The sequence below is a fragment of the Castor canadensis genome, chromosome 1, assembly GCF_047511655.1.
Source record: "Castor canadensis chromosome 1, mCasCan1.hap1v2, whole genome shotgun sequence".
Lineage (NCBI taxonomy): Eukaryota > Metazoa > Chordata > Mammalia > Rodentia > Castoridae > Castor > Castor canadensis.
Genome location: NC_133386.1, coordinates 29,640,221 through 29,660,956, shown reverse-complemented (window position 1 = coordinate 29,660,956; position 20,736 = coordinate 29,640,221). Strand labels below are relative to the sequence as shown.

The 20,736-nt window shown below is 39.7% G+C and overlaps 1 protein-coding gene across 3 annotated transcripts in view; it reads left to right on the top strand.

The window, feature by feature from the left end:
- Positions 1-2,375: 2,375 nt before the first annotated feature.
- Positions 2,376-20,736, top strand: part of Tbpl1 (TATA-box binding protein like 1) — a 32,052-nt gene continuing 13,691 nt past the window's right edge. Inside the window, exons 1-2 of one of the 3 annotated variants that reach the window (XM_074074217.1) lie at positions 2,562-2,698; positions 8,337-8,419. Coding sequence is in view for 1 of the 3 variants with exons in the window: in XM_074074205.1 (XP_073930306.1) it covers positions 2,577-2,698 (122 nt within the window). In the remaining 2 variants the exon portion in view is untranslated. Of the gene's footprint in view, positions 2,699-8,336; positions 8,420-20,736 lie in introns of all 3 variants that reach the window. The other 2 variants (XM_074074205.1, XM_020181845.2) reach the window with 2 other exon arrangements.

The following is a 20,736-nucleotide window of genomic DNA, read 5'->3' as shown; positions in this document are numbered from 1 at the left end:
TTGCTATTTTTCCAGCCTGGGATGAGTGGGTCGTCACTGTCCCTCACACCTTGACTAAGGTAGGTCTACCTTTTAGGGGTTAGACAATTGCAATTCTCCATTTCCAGGTATCAGTTTCTGTATTAATCAAGAGTATTGGGTCAGAACATTTACTGTATATTCTAACCTTACAGTACATTGTCTCCTAACGGACACCTGAATATCAGGGCACATTACAAGAGCAGTGACTTTTTCTGATTATCTTTTTTCATCGTGAAGTTAATCTCTTGGTCAGAGGAATGCATGTATGATAGCATATAAGCGTTCAATAAATTAATAGGAAATGGTGCTTGCAGCAAAAACACAGCCAATTTCAGAATGAGGCAAAATGTTGACTAATCCATAACCAAAGGGAGTCCAAAATAATTGACATGCTTATTTCCACAAATCAGGATCATTTCCCTGTCATTTCCTTGGTAATTCAGACCATGTCACTCTCTAGCTCAAAACTCCTTCCCCAGCACTTGGAAGAACATCTGAACTATGGCATACAAGGCATGCATGATTCCAGGTCTTAATTTCCTTTCAAGTTCACCTTATGTCACTCTTTCCTAGCAATGCTGCAGTGCCCTATTCATGCTAGTACCCCAGCCTGGAAGCTCTCAGCAATCTTCTTCCCTACCCTGGAACACTCTTTGTGTCTCCTTTCCAAATCCCCCTCATTTTGGGGTTTGAACTCAGGGCCTCATGCTTGCTAAGCAGGTGCTCTACCACTTGAGGCACTCCACCAGCGCCCCCCCCCCCATCCCATTAAGTGGTCAACTGAAATGTTACCACACAGGCATTACTTTCTTTTTACTTATTTATTTTATCGTTGTGTGTGTGTGGGGGGGGTAAGGGGTACATTGTGGCATTTACAAAAATTCTTACAATACTTCAAATACATCACCCTCTTCCACTGCTCTCCTCCCCCGTTCCTGGAGTAGTTTCAACAGGTCTCATTTTTCCTTTTACATACACGTGTACACAGTATTTGCACCATATTCACCCTCCCATGCCCTTTCCCCACCTCCTTCCCCTCCCACTGGATTACTTTCTAACCCACCTTCCTGTTTATTTTCTTCCTTATATCCGACACAAGATACAATTGCTTAATATTCCTAAAAAATAAGTTAGTATAGCAATTGAAACAAATCCTACTGTTCTTCAGAGCTTTTAAATGCTCAGATTAAAACAAAAACAACACTCCAGTGGGAAGCAAAAGATCAAGAGGCATCGTTGCAGATCTCGCAAATAATTAAATACCCAAGTGGTTGCGTCATCTCCAAAACCCCTCAGAATTCACCCCAAGTCTTTTTTCAAAGGACAGACGCATTTTCATTTTTCATGCTCACTCACACCAGTCAGAAGCTAGACGCCTGTGAGCCCACCTCCAGCGTGGCCATTTAATAATTAAATGGGCCACCCATGGGTCCTCCAGGTCGGAGGGTTCTGGCAGGAGAGCTCGAGCCCGGGGTTCGGACGGCCCTCGCGGCGCGGTGCGGCGCTCCCGGGCAGGGCCGTTGGGAGTCGGGCCCCGAGGGCGCACTCGGGCCGGGGCGGCCGTTCAAACTGGCGAGGGCGCCCCGGGGAGTCCCGGCACCCCGCCACGTGCGCCCCGACGCGCGGCTCCACGCGAGCGCCCCACCGGGCGGCTCCGACCCGGCTGCCGCCGCCTCTCCACACTCCCAGCCCGCTGGACCCGGCCGGAGGGGGAGCTCGGCCCGAAAACCCAAGTTGAGTAAGGCTCTTGCCCGGCACCGGCGACAGCGGTGACACCGACTTCGTGCGTTATCCGTCCATCTTTCTCCATCCACCTCCCTCCCTTCCACCACCCATCACCCCCACAGCTGTTTAAGGACTAGATTCGAATTTCCCAGTGACAGCTGTATCGCGACATCCTACCTTAAAGCGTTTATTGTCTGAAAAATGCAAAACAATCAAGTAGGACTTTTTTTTTTTTGCAGACCTAGGTCTCTTTTCGTCGTTAAGTATACGACCAAGTATATTACCCAGTACATGAGACCTTTTGTATAAGCTGAATAGCCGATGAGAAAGTTCTAAGGTCTGATAAGAAATTAAAAGTCCATTTGTAGTCTGCTTTGGCCAGATAATACATACACGTTTAGAAATCAACTGAAAATATACAAGGGATAGAGTTTTTCGTTTTTTTTCCAGAACCTTTGTAAGCAGCTCTCAAGCACAAAGTCCAACCCGACGCCCTCTAGCGCGCTTTGTCACGCCGCCTCGCCCAGCGGGTGGGCGGGAGGGCTAGTGGGGCTGGACTCCGGGACAAGGAAGGAGGAAGCCGGCCGGAAGGCAGGGGCGGGGAAAAGTGACGGGAGCAGTGAGAGCCGGAAATGAGTGGCTAGCGAGGAGTCCCGGAGCGCCCTGTCCGGCGGCGCTCTAGCCCCCGCGCGCCGTCTCTATGCTCCTCGGCGTCTAGTCTATTTATTGTCGCGGGGAAGCGGCTGCCGCTCTGTACCCGGAACAACAAAGCACGAAAGACGGAGCCCGAGCTTCGGGGGCTCCTAGCAACGGGCCGGGGTGGGAGTTCCATGGAGACTGGGGAGCGCGCCCGCCTCATCTTCATCCTTGTCCTCCAGCTTCTCCTTCGCATCCGACGCAACCGGCAGCAGCGCTGCCGCCGCGTCCTCTGCGGCCGCCCGGTCTTCCCACGGTAACCCCGTCGGCGATCCTGGGCGGGGGAGGCGGGCCACTGGGCGGCCGGACTGCGGGGCGTCGGGGCGCTGGGCTGGCGTGGGGGACCCGGGGCCATGCCGCTGTGGGCGGGCGGGCGGGCGGGGTGTGCGGGGCGGTGACCGGAGCCGAGTTGGGGGAGGCTGGCCGGGTGGCCCCGGTCTGAGGAGGACGGCGGGTGGTACCGGGGCATCTTATTAGGGATAACGGGGTGGGGGTGGGGCGTCCCTGCCCCGGAGTATTACCCGGTGGGGTGCCGGGAAAGCCACCCCTGGGAAAGACTGGGACGAGAGAGTCCCTGTCTGTCCCTGGGGGAGAGCTCTGGACCGAGAAGAGATGCTTGGGTCCGTTGCTTTCAGAAAACTTGCAGTGGCCTCTGCAGCGGCGGGAAGGCTCCCAAAATAGCTGCTTCGTCGGCTCCGGGTTCTGGCTGTGCCAACAGTCCCGCTTTGTAATAGTAACAGTAATTATTATTATTGGCCACAATTAGGTTGGTGAAGAAGGATCTGGAACTGAGCAAAAGAAAAATGAATTGTGGATAGGGCTGAGCAGGGGTGAGAGTAGGGATATTCACTTAATAATAGCCACTAAGGACCCTAAAAGTTAATAGGGAATGACGGGGTTGGTTGGTTTGTTTTAAAGCTGTCCTTCTGCCGAGCGGTGCATCTGCAGGCTCTTGTCAGTGTGGTCCTTGCACTCAGGCTCAAACTGCAGCCAAGCCACATCTGTGAGCTCTTGCACTGCATCTGTCACCTGCAGTTCCAAAGCGACACTGGCAGTGACTAGTGTGAGCTCGTGCCTTTAGGGTTAAGAACAGTGCCTTAAAATTGTGTCTGGAGAAAAGAGAATAAGCTTGATGTGATTTGTGTGTGTGTGTTTGCAGAAGCAGTGAAAGATTCCCTGGAGAAATTGAAAAAGAGAAATATAAGGAGTGTATTCAGTCATCTGGGTCATGATTTGCAGTCCCTTTCAAAGTTGGAGAAAACAGTTCATTCAAATCGAGAAGTGACTTTTAGCACAGTCTAGCTGAAAGAATTAGTCAGAGTTTGCCCAGTTAAATATTCATCAGTTTATGCTCTTTAGCTTTACATGACAAATTACTTAATGGTTTTATACTTTCCAGAACCATTTTAGGTCAGCAAATGAGGCTTTCCAGTGACATACTGTAAAGTTCACATGTACATACTACAGTAATTACATTTTTGTGGTCAGGAACAAAGCTCTTTATATAAAGTTGAAGATTTAAAAGGCAAAAATTAAACTGATAATTATGGAGGCAATTATGTCAACCACATGTTTCGCTTGTCCCTTTGCTAAGCCTGGCTTCTCTTGAGCAAAAGGTGTCATCCTTAGCCCCCAACTCCTCTTTTTCACACTCTGTGCTCTCAAAATCAGTATCAAAAACTGTAATGATCCACTAATACATGCTGTTGTGAATGAGGACTCGCCAGAGTACAGCTTTTGAGTCATGCATCATTTGAATTTTTAATCTATCAGATGTGCCAAGAGGTGGGCAAAAGTGGTAAGTGTGAACATTGGGGAACTTAAATTTTAAGATTCTGAGGAAAAAAAAAACAAAACCTTAGTATTATGTTCTTTGGGTTAATGAATGGAGGGCTCTTGTTTGATCTTTCATTTTGCTGTTACGTGAAGGATATTCTGGGATGACTCCACTTGAGGTTGTGGATATTCAGTCCTTGGATTTATTTCTTGGTGAATATGAGACTTAATGAACTCCCTCCACCTCAGGACTGCCTTCAGACTCACTTCCCTGGACCTTATTTGTTGTTCAAATCCCTTCTGGGGTTTGAATGGTGGTCAAGTCCCAGTTTCTTCCTTTTTAACAATCCAGTTTCTGCTTCCACGGTCTCTGCCCCAATACCCAACGTTTGGTATTGTCTTAGTTCCCCTCCTTACTTAATCCTATCCTAACTAAAGATGAATTTTTTATGCTGTTGGTATTTTTTCTGTTTCGTAAGGAGTTTTCAGCATATGTCCTAGGCCTAAATATACTTTTCATTAATGCCACTCTGTCTGTTGCATTTTCCTTCTGAATTCCTCTCCTTTATTTGGAGAATTAGAGTGGTCGGGTCATGTTCTGTATTCATTTTGAACAACTATTTGTGTAAATACAACAGGTAAGAGCCTTACACTGAGACTCAGAAGATTGTATTGAAGTAAAGCATGTGAAAATATGTGAACTTTTCACAATAAAAGATGTTTTAGAAGGTCAAGTGGTAATACTATACTCATAGTCACTTTTTTAAAAGTAAAAGGGTAGTATAGAGCTTGCTGTGTGCTTTAAATTGAACCTTAAATTTCCATAAGTCTTATTCTAAAAAAATTATTTTAACACTAATCTTTTCTGATCAATTTGCAGCTGAGTATTTGACTAAAATTACATTTTGCCAAGTTTGAGGGAACTGCGTAAGTGATTTCCACACATTTTTTTGTTCACATTGGAAATTGTCACATCAAAATTTTTGTGACTGGATCCATGTTTAGAATGAGTGGAATTTGCTATAAATAAATAGTGAAAAATATAGCTGAATATTTTTGGAACGTGGCATTTCTCATCACTGATGTGGTGTGTTATTTAAAAATTAGCAAATACTGTGTAAATGCAGTTGAATGAAGGCATGAGTAGTGTTTTAGATAAAAGATGGTGATTGATTTCCTTCTGTTGCATCAGAGACCATGTGATGAAATTATTGCGATGAAAAGTAAAGTTTAAATTGGTTTAAAAGAATTTATAGTAGAATTGTTTCTAACATGTCCTACTCAAATTTGTAGTACTGGAAATATTTAGCTGTATTGTAATATTTGAGCTAATAAAGATTTCCTGAAATACATACCCATTTTATTGTACCTTTTGTATACCTGCTGCCACTTCAGGTATGCAATACTGGATGAAAGATATGTATCCCATCAGTGCTTTTTGTGCACTTGTAGATACCCAATAAATGTCAAGTATGGGTAACAAAACATGACAGAAACCAATTTGAAACTTAAATAGTTTATTACATACTGCCTGATGCTTTAGTTATTATTGGAGCTCATTGTGTCTGCTGATTCAGAAGTGTTTTGAGGGTCAGAGCTGTATGTCATCAGTATTATATGTTCATCCTATATATGTGTATTTTGAAGATTAAGAGGTTCCTAGATGGAGATACATGTTTATTTTTATTTCACTTTAAGGACTTACTTAGTGGATGAGGAAAGCTTTCTTGTTTGTTTGTTTTCAGTGCTGGGAATCAAAACCAGAGGAGAGCCTTAGCTTTTTGAAATCTAATTCTTAATGCCTAAACTTTCAGCTGTTTATCCTGGCTGTAGGGTACAAGTTATAAGCAACCAGAATTTCACAAACCTGATTAGAGCTTTGTTTTAACCACTTTAAACAATGAAAAGAATGGGTGACTACCATAACTTGAGTAGATGCAGGGTTTGCTCTTGTCATATGACTATTTGGGAGATTTTTAAAGGGTGAGAATTTATTTACAGATCTGAGGTCTTTCTGGGCCACAGACAAATTTGACTTTTGTGTAATGATGTAGTCTTTTCTTTAGAAGAGAGAGAGAGTGTGTGTGTGTGTGTGTATGTGTGTGTTTGTGTAGTTGTGAAAAAGCAGGATTCCAGAAGTATCATTCGTGGAAAGGAATCATCTCACATAGGAAATTCTGCTCATCTCGTCTTATTTATGGTGAAATGGTGATGACATGGAGATTTTGGCTTGAATGGCTGCTTTCGTGCTAGAAAGCATGTTACCAGGTGTCCTATTAAATGTTAAAAATTACAGTGAGATGATTTGTGGTATAATTTAGATCTACCTTCCTATGGGAGTCAATAATGAAACTTTTTAACATTTCACCAAAAATTGCAGTATGGGTGTTTGACTATTAGTTACTTTCACCATGCAGTATTCATTCATTGAGAAATAATATTGGGGCTGGACATGGGGTACATGCCTACAACTTGGGAGACAGAGACAAGAAGATTGCTGCTCAAGGCCAGCCCAGACAAAGGGAAACCCTATCTCAAAAACCAAGCCAGGGGTGGTTGAATGTGCCTATAATCCCACTGCTAGGGAGGTGGAGCTAGGAAGATTGCAGTTTGAGGCCAGCCCAGGCAAAGTTAGTGCAAAGTCCCATCTGAAAAGCAAACTAAAAGCAAAGCAAAAGGACTGGGGTTGTGGCTCAAGTGGTAACGTTCTTACCTATCAAGTGTGAGGCTCTCTGCGTTCAATCCCCAGTACCACCAAAAAAAGAATATTGAAATCAAATGATGTGTTAGGGACAGAGTTTTCTCAGGACATGTGTGGGTGATGTTAGAATTGAATTGTGCCTAATAAGTAGATAACCTGTCTACAGACATTGGCCCTTGGCATGTTTTGGTTTAACTCACTGGTGAGTATTTAAAACATCTTCAAAGAAGTAAAACATTTTTCCATTACTTAAATAGTTCCAAAGAATCAGATGTTAACCTTCCTCTGATAAATGACAAACTTTTTTGTTTTGGGTGATACTAGGGTTTAAACTCAAGGCTTCACAGTTATTAGACAGGTGCTCTACCATTTGAGTTATGCTTCCAGTCCTTTTTTTTGCTTTAGTTATTTTTCAGAGAGGATCTTGTGTTTTTGGTCATAGTCTTCCTATCTTCAAGTTCCTCCTACCTAAGGCCTCCCCCATAACTAGGATGACAGGTGCCTGCCACCAATCCTGGCATATTTATTGAGATGGGGTCTTGCAAAATTTTTGCATAGGCTGGCCTCTAACAGTGATCCTCTTGATCTCTGGCTCCTATGTAGCTAGGGCCAGTCCTAATTATAGGCCTTTCATTGTGAGACAACAGTTTTGATCAGAATTGCTTATATTTTCTTGGGATTAGGGTTGATAGAACATTTAAGAGTACGGACTGGATACAAGCTGCCTGTGTTAAGCAACCTGGCGCTGCTTTTTATTAGTGGTAGTTGTTAGTGGTGTAGCCTTGAACAAGAGTCTTTCATTGCTTTCAGCCTCAGTTTCCTCATCTCACTATGGAGTTAATATTAGTCTTACTCCTAAGGCTGCTGTGAGAACTAGCATGTGCTGTGAGCCGTGCTTCTAGGGAGTGCATTAAAGGTGAGCCATTTGATCTCTTGAGTGCTCTGCTGCTTTTCTCAGGCTTTCTACTGAAGCATTGAAGTCCTTTCTTTTTGATCACGTACCATTGGACTCATCTCTAGGTTTTCGGAGGAAGGGTACCTTTTTTATATTTTGGATTGTCACACAGGCATCTCGTTGTCACTTATGGCAGATGGGCTAAGTCAAGAGAGACATCTATGTTTTTTGGAAAAGGAAGGCCAACAAAGCCTGGTCTGGCACGAGGCTGCAGCTATTGAAATGCTGTTCCCTGTGGACTTGGCTGGTTGTTGAGCTGTCTGATGCTTCTGAATAAAAGGAATACACCCCATTGGTTTCATTTAGCAGAATTCATCTTTCTTCAGAAGACACTGCTTTTTACTTGTATTAACCTTAATTGATGATAAACTTGAAACTCGTTAGTGTCAATGTCAAGATTTTAACTTGAGTTTTCTGTGTTACTATAAATGTTCTGAATAGTAGCTTTCTTTATAATTTTAGAAGTAGCTGAAATTGCTGCTGTGCTTCAATAATTCAAGTGGTTCAAGATTGACTTCGTAGGACTGAAAATTTCTTTGTTTATGGTAAGGTTAAAACCAAATACTCAGGAAAATAATTTGACAATTACAGCTTTGTTTGGGCTGTTCAATATTGAGATAGCTGACTTTCAAAAGTTAAGTCCAAATAGTTGACATTTGAAACTACTCACTAAAAAATAAATGCTTCTGCTGAAACAAAATGGGTGTAAACTCTTGTTTACCTTTTTGTTTAATATCCAGGTCTTGGTTTTTAGTTGAAAAAAGTTTTTATAAAATGCTATTTAAAGGATATTGTGGTTTAAATATGTATGAGGTTAAGTTTTATAAAATTCCATGTTCTAGTTTTATTTGGTTTTCTATGCACTGAGGAGATTGGCAAATATATCTGTATTCAATGGTATGACTTTTGTTTTCTTGTTTAAAGAAAGCAAAGTCTGGTTGATGCTGTTGATTTAGTTGAGCAACTAGGTTGCCCAGAATAAGTTTAATAATGATATAATATTGTTAATATTCTCTTAGCCATTATACAGTCCAGATCAAAAAAAAAATGCTGAGATAAAAAAGAAAAGATCATAACTCTTTTTCAAAAAAAAAAATGTAGATACAGGTTTATAGTTCCTTTAATTTGAGCTACTCTATAAAGACTGTGTTGGGGGTGGTTTAAGAAAGCAGGTCTCCAGGGTGTTAGTACTGTTGCCTACATAAAATCTGCCCATTTTGAGACAAAGGCCTGTGTAACACATTGTTAATGTTTCCCTGGTGTTTTTTCTGCCACACTCTATAGGGACAGATGTTGCTGTCCTTCAGCTGTGAAGGTAATAAAGCCAACATAGAACCCTAAAGTGCAGATATGAACGTGGGTATTTGATTTATGGCTCTAGTCAACATTTATGGAGCAGATGATTGTTTGAACCTCAGCTAAGACTCACTGCAAACCTGGAGCTTTTGTAGAACAAGAATACCACATCCTTTCTGATTTGCCAGATACTTTCATTGAACCACAAAGCCTTTCTCTTGTCTGCTTGTAACGTCACTGTGTTTCTTGGGCATCTCGTTCCTCTTAGGCATGTATTGCTTAGTGAAGTTGTACTGAGCGTGTTGGACTGATCATGGACTAACACATTCCAGAACCTTTGCTGGTCAGAGATTAGGGAGTCACAGGAGGCACAGCAATGGTGAAAGCACAGTCACCAGCTTGTTAGACCTTCTTTAGCACACACTTGGTATGTTGATCTCAAAGATACTCTGTTCTCTACTCTTGGGTCTCCACAGGGGATCTCATGCTTTTACCTGGGCTGACCTCCTACCTATGCCTCATCTCAGTAGCTGAGATTTACAAGCATGTATCATGATGCTCAGCTTGATCATGAGGTATTTGGTCCAGACTGGTCTTGGATGGTGATCTTCCTATCACTGCCTCTTCGGGCAGTAATTTTAAAACTTCCAGTTCAATGCATAGTGCAAAACTACTTCAATAAGCCACTTATTGACATTTGTGTTATCGATGGATGACATATATGACAGTGGTTTAAGACTATAATGGAACTGAAAAATTCTGTCATCTGGTATTCTACTGTACCATTTCTATGCTTAGGAACGTTTAGATGGAGAAATACTTGTCACTGTGTCACAGTTGCCTACAGTACTCAATACAGTGACATGCTATACAGGTTTGTAGTCTAGGAGCAATAGGCTATACCATATAACCTGGGTGTATAGTACAATATTTTTTTCTTTGAATAGGGCCTCACTCTGTAACTTAGGCTGGCTTTGAACGCAATCCTCCTCCCTGAGTGCTGGGATTACAAGTGTGAACCACCATGCCTGGCTTTGAAGCCATAGTCTTAATTTGTTTGTCTTGTGTTGCATTCTCTGTCTGTCTTTGTCTTGTCTTGTGTCTCACTCTGTAAGTGGAGGAGTAATGGCTGGGTTTTATCAATTGAATGGTTGATACCCTAAAAGTGACTGACAGATGAGCCAGTCTATGATAACCAGCTGTTAAAATCTTAAGATAATGGATGAGTTAAAACCCTTGGTGACATGAAGGAGGAAGTAGCTTTTAGGGAAAGGGAAATGGAATATAAAAAGTGCTGGAGGTCTGTACTTTTTATTTTATCATTTATTTATTTATTTATTTTTGTAATACTGGAGTTTGAACTCAAGACCTCACGCTTGCTAGGCAGGCACTCTACCACTTGAACCACTCCACCAGCCCTGTTTTGTGTTGGGTATTTTGGAGATAGTGTCTTGTGAACTATTTACCTGTGCTGACCTCAAACCACAATCCTCCTGATCTCTGCCTCCTGAGTAGCTAGGATTACAGGCATGAGCCACCAGTGGCCGGTTATATTCCTTCTTATAAATGTCTTAATCTCAAAGATTCTTATTGTCATCTTGAAAAATCTACTCTTTCTACTTATTCAAAAAATCTTTCTACTTATCATATGTTTTTAAAATACTCATTTAATTCAGCAACTTTATACTCAAACCAAGTTTTAGTTACTGAGTCAAAATCTAGAGACACACATTTAAATTAAGCAATTCTCTTTAGGAAGCTTCATGCCTGTAGTCTAGTAGGTGGGTGTAATTCAGACAGGATCTTTCATTTTCTGAGCTCTCTGCTAGGGTGCCCTTCTCCCAGTGGTTCATGTAGCTGGCTCCTTGACATCACTTCCCATCTCTAAAACAGTTGAAATGCTTTCCCAGGTCATTCCTCCTAAGGTTTCTCTTTTATTATCCTATTATTTCCTAAGTCATATTCTTTGATTATTTTAGTTGCTGGCCTGTCTGTTGTGTGCTCTTTCTGTTGAAATATAACTGCTATGAGAGGTCCTCACCTGACCATTTCATTCTGTGCCCACAAGGCTTGGTTCACATCAGTTACATATAACTGCAATCATGAGTATAAGAGTTAGTTAGTTGAAGGAGTAAGGAAAGGCTATTCTAAGCAGGTAGAAAACCATAAAAGAGTCTGCTATTGCAAGTGAAATAATACTAGGTTGAGAATGTGAGGCATATTGGAAAAGGAAGGACTGGGTTATAAAAGGAAGGCTGGAGGTGGGAGATGTGCTGCATTCCAACCCAAGCAAAATAGATTCTATTTTGTCCATCTAATAGAGCCAAGAGAATTTTTTTTTTTTTTTAAGTAGGAGTGTGGCACAATTAGAAGGATAATTCTGGTAGGTGTTTGATGGATGGACCAGATCTTGGAGAGTACAAGCAGAGAAGAGCTCCATTAAGAGGCTATAGCTATAATGACATGCAAGAGAGCCTAAAATAAAACTTGTTGCTTTTGACATAGAAAAGAAGATAGATTCAAAGTTAATTGAGCATAGGAGAGAAATGATAGAAGGATAAGTCTGAAATTTTTCATTCAGATGAGTCAATGGTGGTGGTGGCTTCATTCTCTATAAACATTAAGAGAGAGAACAAGCATTTCTAAGGGAATTAATGAGTTTTGCTTTGGATGTGTTGGTTTAATTTAATAGCTATGCCTGATAGATTGATGGGAATGTGGAATCAGGTCTCCAGTAGATCAGGATTGACATAGAAGCCAGCCACAAGCTCATGAATAGTCTGGAATGCTTCTAGACAACTAGGATTTAAGGCAGTGGTTTACAACCTTCAGAGATCTGAAACCCATTTGAGAATATGACAAAAACTATGGTCTCCTCAGGTGTGCATACACAATTGCAGAGGGTTCCTAACTTCTGGAACTGTTTTGTTAATCTTTTAGGGACTGCCATAGACCTGAGTTAACAACTTCTGATTTAAAGAGTAAACAGAAGTATTTGAGATGAGTAGAGAACCCAGGAAAGATGCCTTAGAAGCAGGGATGGAGAAGAAAGGGTAGGGAAGGGGAGAACTTTGAGAATCAGAGTTTCTAGTGCTTTGTGCTCTGGAGAGGTCAGTAATGCGAGTTTCAGCTGTGTTTCTGGGCTTGTTCATTTTTAACCATTGGTGATTGATACCGTATGGAGGCAGAAGGCAGAAGGCAGGTGGTGCCAGTTGAGAATGAATTGAAGTATAGGGATCAAGGCATAGTAAACAGAGTGAGGAAATCTTGATGTTCTCTGTGATAAACAGTCCCAGTATAAAAATGTAGGCTGTTTTAAGGAGTTACAGAAAGGGAAATTCCATTATTTTGATTACCTGTTATGATGTTTTGGCCCACTGGTTCTCAAAAGGCTGCCCATTGGAAACAGAAATGTTTTAAAAATCTGGGGCCCTGTCAAGACTAATTAAGTCAGTATCTCTGCAGGATGAGCTTCCTAGCTTTGGTTTCTAGTTTTGGTTTTTCCTTAATCGTTAAGAGCCAGTTTAACTGCTATGGTTTGAATATGATTTGCCCCCACAAACTTATGCAGGAATTTATATGTTAATGTTAGTAAGAGGGCGGGAAGTTAATCTGGCTATGATCTTTTGAAGTGGTGCCTTTGGAATGGTTATGTTTAGGTAAAGTCATTAAAGTGGAGTCCTCATGATTGAGTCCTTTATAAGAAGAGGGCAAAGACCAGACAAATGTGCCCCCTGGATCTTAACCATATGATGCTCTATGTTGCCTCAGGACTCTACCAGAATTGAGCAGATAGATGCCAGCACCTGAACTTCCAAAATTGTGAGCTAAATAAATCTCTTTTCTTTATAGTCAGCTTGCCTCAGATATTTTATTACAGTAAGGAGAAGTTGACTAATGTAGTTCTAAGCAGAAAACTTCTTATCACTCTTGTAGTATCTTCTGTGTAAGAATCCTTTCTTACTTCAGTATTATCATCAAATTTCTCACCTTAACTGTTTTGATGTTTTTAAATCAGTGTTCCTTAGTCTTTCTGATAGACTATAATTTTCGATTACAAGAAAATGTATGGCTTTTTGCTGTTCTCCAGATTTATCTTTTTGAGTAACATAATCCTCAGTTACTGAGGTGATCAGTTCTATGGAAAATAGGAAATTGTTAATGGTCCTTTCATGAGGAAAAATTATTCCTTTGGTAGTCCTATTTGCTTTAAGCATGTTGTATATATTGCTTTCTTTCTTTTTTTTTTTTTTTGGTGGTACTTGGGCTTGAACTCAGGGCCTTCACCTTGAGACACTCCACCAGCCCTATTTTTGTGAAGGATTTTTCAAGATAGGGTCTCGTGAACTATTTGCCCAGGCTGGCTTCGAACCACTATCCTCCTGATCTCTGCCTCCTCTTGAGTAGCTAGGATTACAGGCATGAGCCACTGGTGCCTGGCTTTATTGTGTTTTAACCAGAAAAAAATTGGTTTCTGCATTGTTTTCCCAAGTACCTAGTTTTATAATCCCCTTCTTTAAAATGGCATTGATGTATGGCATAGACCTTAAATACCTTGTCATTTCATATGAAGGGTAACCTTGTAAAAGCAGTTAAAAGCAAAGTATCCAAGTAAGAAATTTCACCTGTTATATTTTCACCTTGCTGTGCTTTCTCATGATTAATTTTATATGAGGTATTAGTGGTTCAGGTTTGAACCCTGCATTCAAAACCTTGAAATAAAAATTAGAATACAGAGAGGTTTGATCTTAATGTATGCCAACTCTGACACCAACCAGAAGCTGTCAGAGGGTTTGTTTGGTCTGCAAGCTACCTAGTGAATTAACTTTTATACTTGCAAATAAAAATAATCTTTTAAAATTGTATTAACATTAGCTTACTGGCTAAATTATTTTTGTAGATTGTAGTCTTCTATTGTGAGTAACTTAGGGTGGATATCAAGCTTCTCTGTAAAACACGAAACTTCCCAGTGTTTTAAATGTAAGCCTATAATAAGTGAAAATAGGGACACATGTAAAACCTGCTCAAGAAAACTGATATCTTACTTTTCTTTTTTCTTTTTTGGCAGCACTGGGGTTTGAATTCAGGGCCTCACACTTGTTAGACAGCACTTTGCCACTTAAGCCTCTCTACCAGCCATTCCCTTACAATTTATATGAAATGAACATTTAAGTTTAATTTTCAAATTTAATGCCTAAACCTGTTGTACCTCTAATTTTCCAGCTTTTGTAGGTACCTAGGTAAAATTTAGTCAGATATTTATTTTGTAATATGTAGTACTTAGTCTTTCTTTCTTTCTCCCTCTCTTTTTCCATTTCTCTTATCACCTTCCTCACCCACCCACCCCCTTCCTGAAGAAAAATCCCACAATCAACAGCTACTGTTTGCTTTGATTTGAAATGGTTTGATATTGATGGGGATCTTTTTTAAATTCACAGTTAAACTTAGAGGTTTTATTTTCTGATACACATTTTGCTTACCAGATATATCAAAGCTGTATTCTTTTTTACCCCTTGCTTTTAAACTTGAAGAGACATACATGATCTGTTTTTGTGTTCAGAAGCTTGAGGACTGCAATGAATCGCTAGAAATCCTTTCCATTTTTTAACATTTTTCTGTCTATGGAAGATGAAGAAAAGAGATAATAGTAACAATGAGAGTTGCTGAATTTTAATGCTTTCCATATGCAAGTGCTGTGCTAAGCACTTTTCTTCAAATTTTATTTCATTTTTGCTGCAATCTGTAGTAGGTTCTGTTATCCACATTATTTTATGGATTAGGCTGTTGAGGCACAAAGGTGTTTAGTAACTTTCCCCATAGTCTTATGGCTCATAAGTGGTAGATTTGGATTTGATTCAAGCAATTTGCTGAATTCTTAAACTGTGTATGTGTGTGTGTGTGTGTGTGTGTGTGTGTTTAAACTTAATTTTTAATAATGTCAAGCTAACAGTTAAGCTCTAGACACTTTACTGAATTTGTATAGTGCTTTGGGAACCATGCCAAGACTGGGGTACAGAAATAAATAAGCTTAGATCATGCTTTTGAGAAGCTTATTATCTACCAAGTAGACATATAGACAGAAAATATCTCACCATATTGCATTTTCACAAGAGGGTGGAAAATTGCTGTCATAAAAGTGTGCATACAAGCATGGTAATGGGACTCAGAATAGGGACACTGACTTAGTCTTGGGTATCAGATATCTCAGTTCCTTTCTTTTTTAAATTTTACTCATTTATCTTCTATACTAAGGTTTCCAAATTTTCATTTCCAAATTCGAACTAGATCTAGACCTGTCCTGAGCAATGGCCTCTTCTCTGATTATTTGTTCCGAATCCCCTCTTGGATATTGCACAGATTCTTCCACTTCCAAATGTCCTAAATGGAGTCATTACCTTCCTCCCCTGCAAACCTACCCTCCCTTCATTCTTTCCTGTGTCAGTAAATACTAGCTTAAACCACAATTCCAGTCATCCTCCATCTCTTTCTTCCTTAGTCTGTATTGATCACAGAGCCTGTTCACTCTATCTCTTCAAAATGTCTCTTCTGTTTACTGTACTCCATCTTCAGCCAGTGCTGCCATTGTGATCCACACTGCTGCTGTTGCTTACCTGCACTGCTGAAATAGACCCTGACTGACTTCGTTACAATTCTTATCTTCCAGTCCCCTCATTGCAGAGGCAGTGGTGGTATATGCGTGTAAAGACATATGGTTCTTTGGATTTTTAAAATTTTTTGTTTGTGTCCATCTGTGTGTGTGTGTGTTTTGGCTGCTCATTTAGCTCATCTTTGCTATAGAAATGAATATGAACACTTAACATGGCAAAGGAGATGACTTGTCCCTTCCCTGCATCTCTAGTTTCGCTTTATCCCATTTTTCTCTCATTCTTCCCACTCTAGCCATGGTGGCCTTCTTTCAGGTCTGAATACTCTTAACTCACCTCAGAGCTGAGAACACTGCTGCTCCTATACCGGGTCCTGTTCTGTGGTGGTTCCCTCTTCTCTAGCATGGTGCCTAAGGCTTAGTTTTCTATTCATTGTTAAAGAATGGAGAATGAAAGTGATGTTGGGCTGTAAAACAAGTAGGAGCTAGCCACATGTAGAGGTAGAGTTAAATCATTTTCAGCAGAAAAAATAGATTAAGCAAACTAATAGTTTTTACATATAAAAGCTTCTGTAGATCAGGAAATCTTACAAAGAAAATGAACAAGGATGAGATACAGTGGAAGAGATACAAGTGGCTGGTTAATATTTGAAAAGTTCACCCTCATTAATAGTCAAGGAAAATTAATTCATTATTGCCATTTTTCATATCTCAAGTTGTGAAAAGATTTTTATAAAATTCTTTATTGGCTATATAAGATATCTTGTTTAGTAGGCACAGAAAATATGTGGGTTTAGCAGCCTAAAAAACATGTCTGTAAGAACATAGGAAAAACAATAATCATCAGTATGGTAGGAATTTAGTTGACATTTAAAATTTTCTTTTGTAATCAGAAATAACATGCTGTGTTCTTTCAAAGTCATACATTAAGACAGTTTATTTGAAACACTATGAAAGCTGTCCAAAGTAAACTTTGCCTTTACAGTATGAGGAATTAATATATCTTTGAGTTTGAATTCCCAAATTTAAAGTCATATTCAGAGCTTGTTGCCAGTGGCTCATGCCTATAACCCTGGCTACTCAGGATGCTGAGATCAGGAGGATTGCAGTTCATAGCCAACCCCAGGCAAATAGTTCACAAGACCCTATTGAAAAAAACCCCTCGCAAAAAAAGGGCTGGCAGAGTGACTCAAGCAGTAAGAGTACCTGCCTACCAAGCGTGAGGCCCTAAGTTCAAACCCAGAGCAGCCAAAAACTATAAATAAATAAAAGTTGTATTCAGTAAAATACAGATGGTTCCTGGCTCACCATGGTTCTACTTAGGAGAGTGTAAAAGCCATACTCACTCAATAGAAGCCATTTTGAATTCTTTTATCTTGCTAACAAAGCTCTCTTGAGTTGCTGGGTAGCAGCAGCAAGCCAACTCCCATTCAGCCACCCAATCAAGAGGGAAAACCACCAATATCTAAAATGTACTGTATTGCTTAACTAAGATGTTCCTTAGCTTAGTTGTAATAAATACATTTTTCACTTACCATATTTTCAACTTACCATGTTTTCAACTTATGATGGCTTCATCAGGATGTAACCCTATAGCAGGTACCTTTTTCCCCTTATTATCAACAGTATAGTGTATTAGTTAATCTGACATTACTTTTAATAGAGATGTTAATTTGTAAGGTATTCATTAATTCCTCAAAAACGATTCTGTGAGGTGAATAGTATTGTGTGTATTTTACAAATGAGAGTAGGAGTACTTCAGAACTAGTCCACTGTCACAGAGCTTCCATTAGGAGTATGTCTGCTGTCTTCACATTCCAGGTTTTCGTTACAGATATTTATGTTTGTTTCTGTGGTGAAACAGTGAAATTCTTCAGTAGGCTTCTGTCTGAACACTATTAAGATTGGGTGGTTAAATAAAATACTGCAAAATATTTTATGTTTTCAACAAGAATTGTTTCACAAGTTTATAAGCCATTGAACTTACCGTTCCTTAAGGACTCATTCAAGGAAATCAGCATCATTTCAGTCTCCCCACTACCACCGTCTAGGCACCATTACAAGTAGTTTCATTGACTAAAGCATGAAATACAGTCATCTGCTGTTTTGTATGTTGTTGTGTGTTTTTTTGTGTGTGTGTCAGTGCCTGGGAGCCTCAGCCACTTTGATTCCCATATGAAATGGTATCTTTGTAGCTCTATAGATTTTTAAGGATCATGACAATCTTAAGTTATTTGCATGAACCTGCTTACCTACTAGTCTTAAGACTTGATACTTAGATTGAGTATCATATATAGTAGGTAGAGACATATGTAGTGAGGATTAACTTTCTGTTTAACTTAATGTAATGAAGGTTTTTTGCATCAATTTTTTTTTCTTTTACACTTACCCGTTTAGTAAATGTTTTCATAATATAGTGATATAATTAATACATAATGCTTTCCCTTGGAAAATACAAGTTTTTTTGTGGCTGGGCATACTGTTAAAATTTTCTTTATGTACCTGGACAGCCATTCCTAAGGAGTGACTTCTGAAGTCTGAGCTCTTGGACACCTTACTTGGCAGGGTAAAGGCTTTCTGTTTCACTCACATGGTTGTGCTGTTGCCCCTCGTGCATTTAGCTCCATCTCTACTGTGCCTTTGAACAGCAGTGTGAGTAAAAGGGAGAGTGGGAAGGTCAGCTTTGTAATGACGATTTAGCTAAACTGACAGTAGTTCTGGAATTAAAATGGAAATTGAATGTATAATTTCTAAATTTGTCTATATTGTATCTTTATCATTCATGTTAGACTCCTGGAATTTTAGAATTAGATGCTGTATCTTTGAATAGATAGTCCAAATTTGTTTGGTTGCTGTAGCAAGATTTCAGAAATTAGGAAAGTAATCTGAAATCTTATCCAAATCTGTTTTTTTGCTGTTATGATGGTGAAAGATGCCTGTATTTTAAAGTTAACGTAAGTTGCAGACATGACATTCCCTCCTCAGTATTTTAGTACAGTCTCTAAAAACTGAGCATGTGTATCTACATAAGCACTCTGTTATCTCAATTAACAAAAGTAATAGCAGTTCTCTAATATCTATCACTCAGATCACGCAAATTTCCTTCAGGTAGCTCTTAATACTGGTTTGTTCAACCAGGATCAAAGGCCATATTACATGGGCATTTTGTTCATTCAAATAAAAATAATAGACTTTACATTTATTAGTGTTAAAAGTTATTTTTATTAGTAATGTCTAATTATGCTAGTCCAGGAATCAACAATCTTTCTGTTAAAGATTGTAGGCTAGTGGTCAGTGGATTTTTTTCAGAACTAGCCAGCTGTACTGCATAGTCACATGAACATGGCTGTCCATGTTCCAGTAGGTCTCTGAGAAAACAGGCCCCTGGCCCGTTGGCTATAGTGTGCTTGCCCCTTCCTAACCTATTATGACCTGGTTTGTTTCTGTCTGTTGCTGTGACAGATCCCAAGTATTCTGTCAGTTAGAAAATTCAACTTTCTGAGTCCATCAGACAGTAATAGCTACTATTTAGTGGACACCCACTATATATGCTAATGTACTTGATGTAAGTAACCATATTTAATCTTAGAAGTACCTCGGGTGTGCAGATGATATTGTTACCGATTTATATGAAGAAAAAGAAGTTAGATAACTGGTGACCAATTCAGTGTCACAAAGCTAACTGTGTAACATTTATGCTGTATACTATCAAGCAGATATTCTTTCTAAAAGGAAAATTTTACTTTTTTTCTCCATCTTGGTCACAGGTGTGTGTTGAGAGACTACCAAGTAATCCCTTGGAATCAGAATACAAAATGTCTGTTTTCTCATCTGCTATTTTGGGAGCTTTATAAGAATATGAGGTTAATTTGGATGCTGTGTTAGGATCTTAGGAGACCACATGGATTGTGTTTGCAAATTAGTCTATTACTAGTCTTCCCTGTTTCTGCCATTTCTCAAACCATGGATGCTAATTTTGTGATTAAATCTTTGAGGCAAACTCCACTATCTTCAGCAACTACTTGAATTTACTTAAAAGTAGTGAAATTGTACTTTTGTGTAGAATCTGCTTTATTTCAGTTGAATTTTTTTGCTTTGAATTAGATTTTAAGGTTATTTTTGCTTTACTTTTATGGTAGTGTTTATAGTCTTTCAGTTTAAATCTCTTGCCTGGTGTGGAAAATGTAAAATGTGGTCATCTTTAATGAAATTTGTCTTTGGAGCCAGGAGGTGGCGGTGTTTTCCAGGTGATGATTTAAGGTTACAGTGCATCATAGTTGCTGGAGTAATGTTTTAGAAGGACCTAAAATGTAGGCAATGCATTCTTGTCCATAGAGTCACTGGATGTGGAAGCAGCTGCTTCAACTTCTGTGGTGCATTTTCATAAAAAGCTAGAAATAACATTTCTTGAAAGTAGGACAGTGTAGGGCCTTACTTTTTATTAGAAATGAAGTGTTTGACAAATAAAAACTCATACTAGGCGTTTACTTGAGAAACAGGACAAAACACTTGGTCAAACCTTGTCTTAATATTAGGCCATGGGCAGTAAGAAAATTATTGATACTTGTATTTAAATCAAAATGGAAGCTGGGCACCAAAGACTCACTCTTGTAATTCTAGCTACTCAGGAGGCAGAGGAAGAGGATCTTGGTTTGAAGCCAACCCCAGGCAAATAGTTCAAAATCTTAAAAATACCCAACACAGTGATAACCTGTTGAAAGTATTCTGGGAATGGAGGGAGGAGGGATAGAGGAAAGTGTTAGAGGGGGTGAATTCAAGTATGATATATTTCATACATTGTAAGAACTTTTGTAAATGTGGCAGTGTACCTCCACCCAGCATAACAATTAAAAAAAAAAAAGAAAGAAAGAAAATACTCAACACAAAACAGGACTGGTAGAGTGGCTTGAGCTTGTAGAGTGCCTGCCTCATAAGCAGGAGACCCTGAGTTCAAAATCCAGC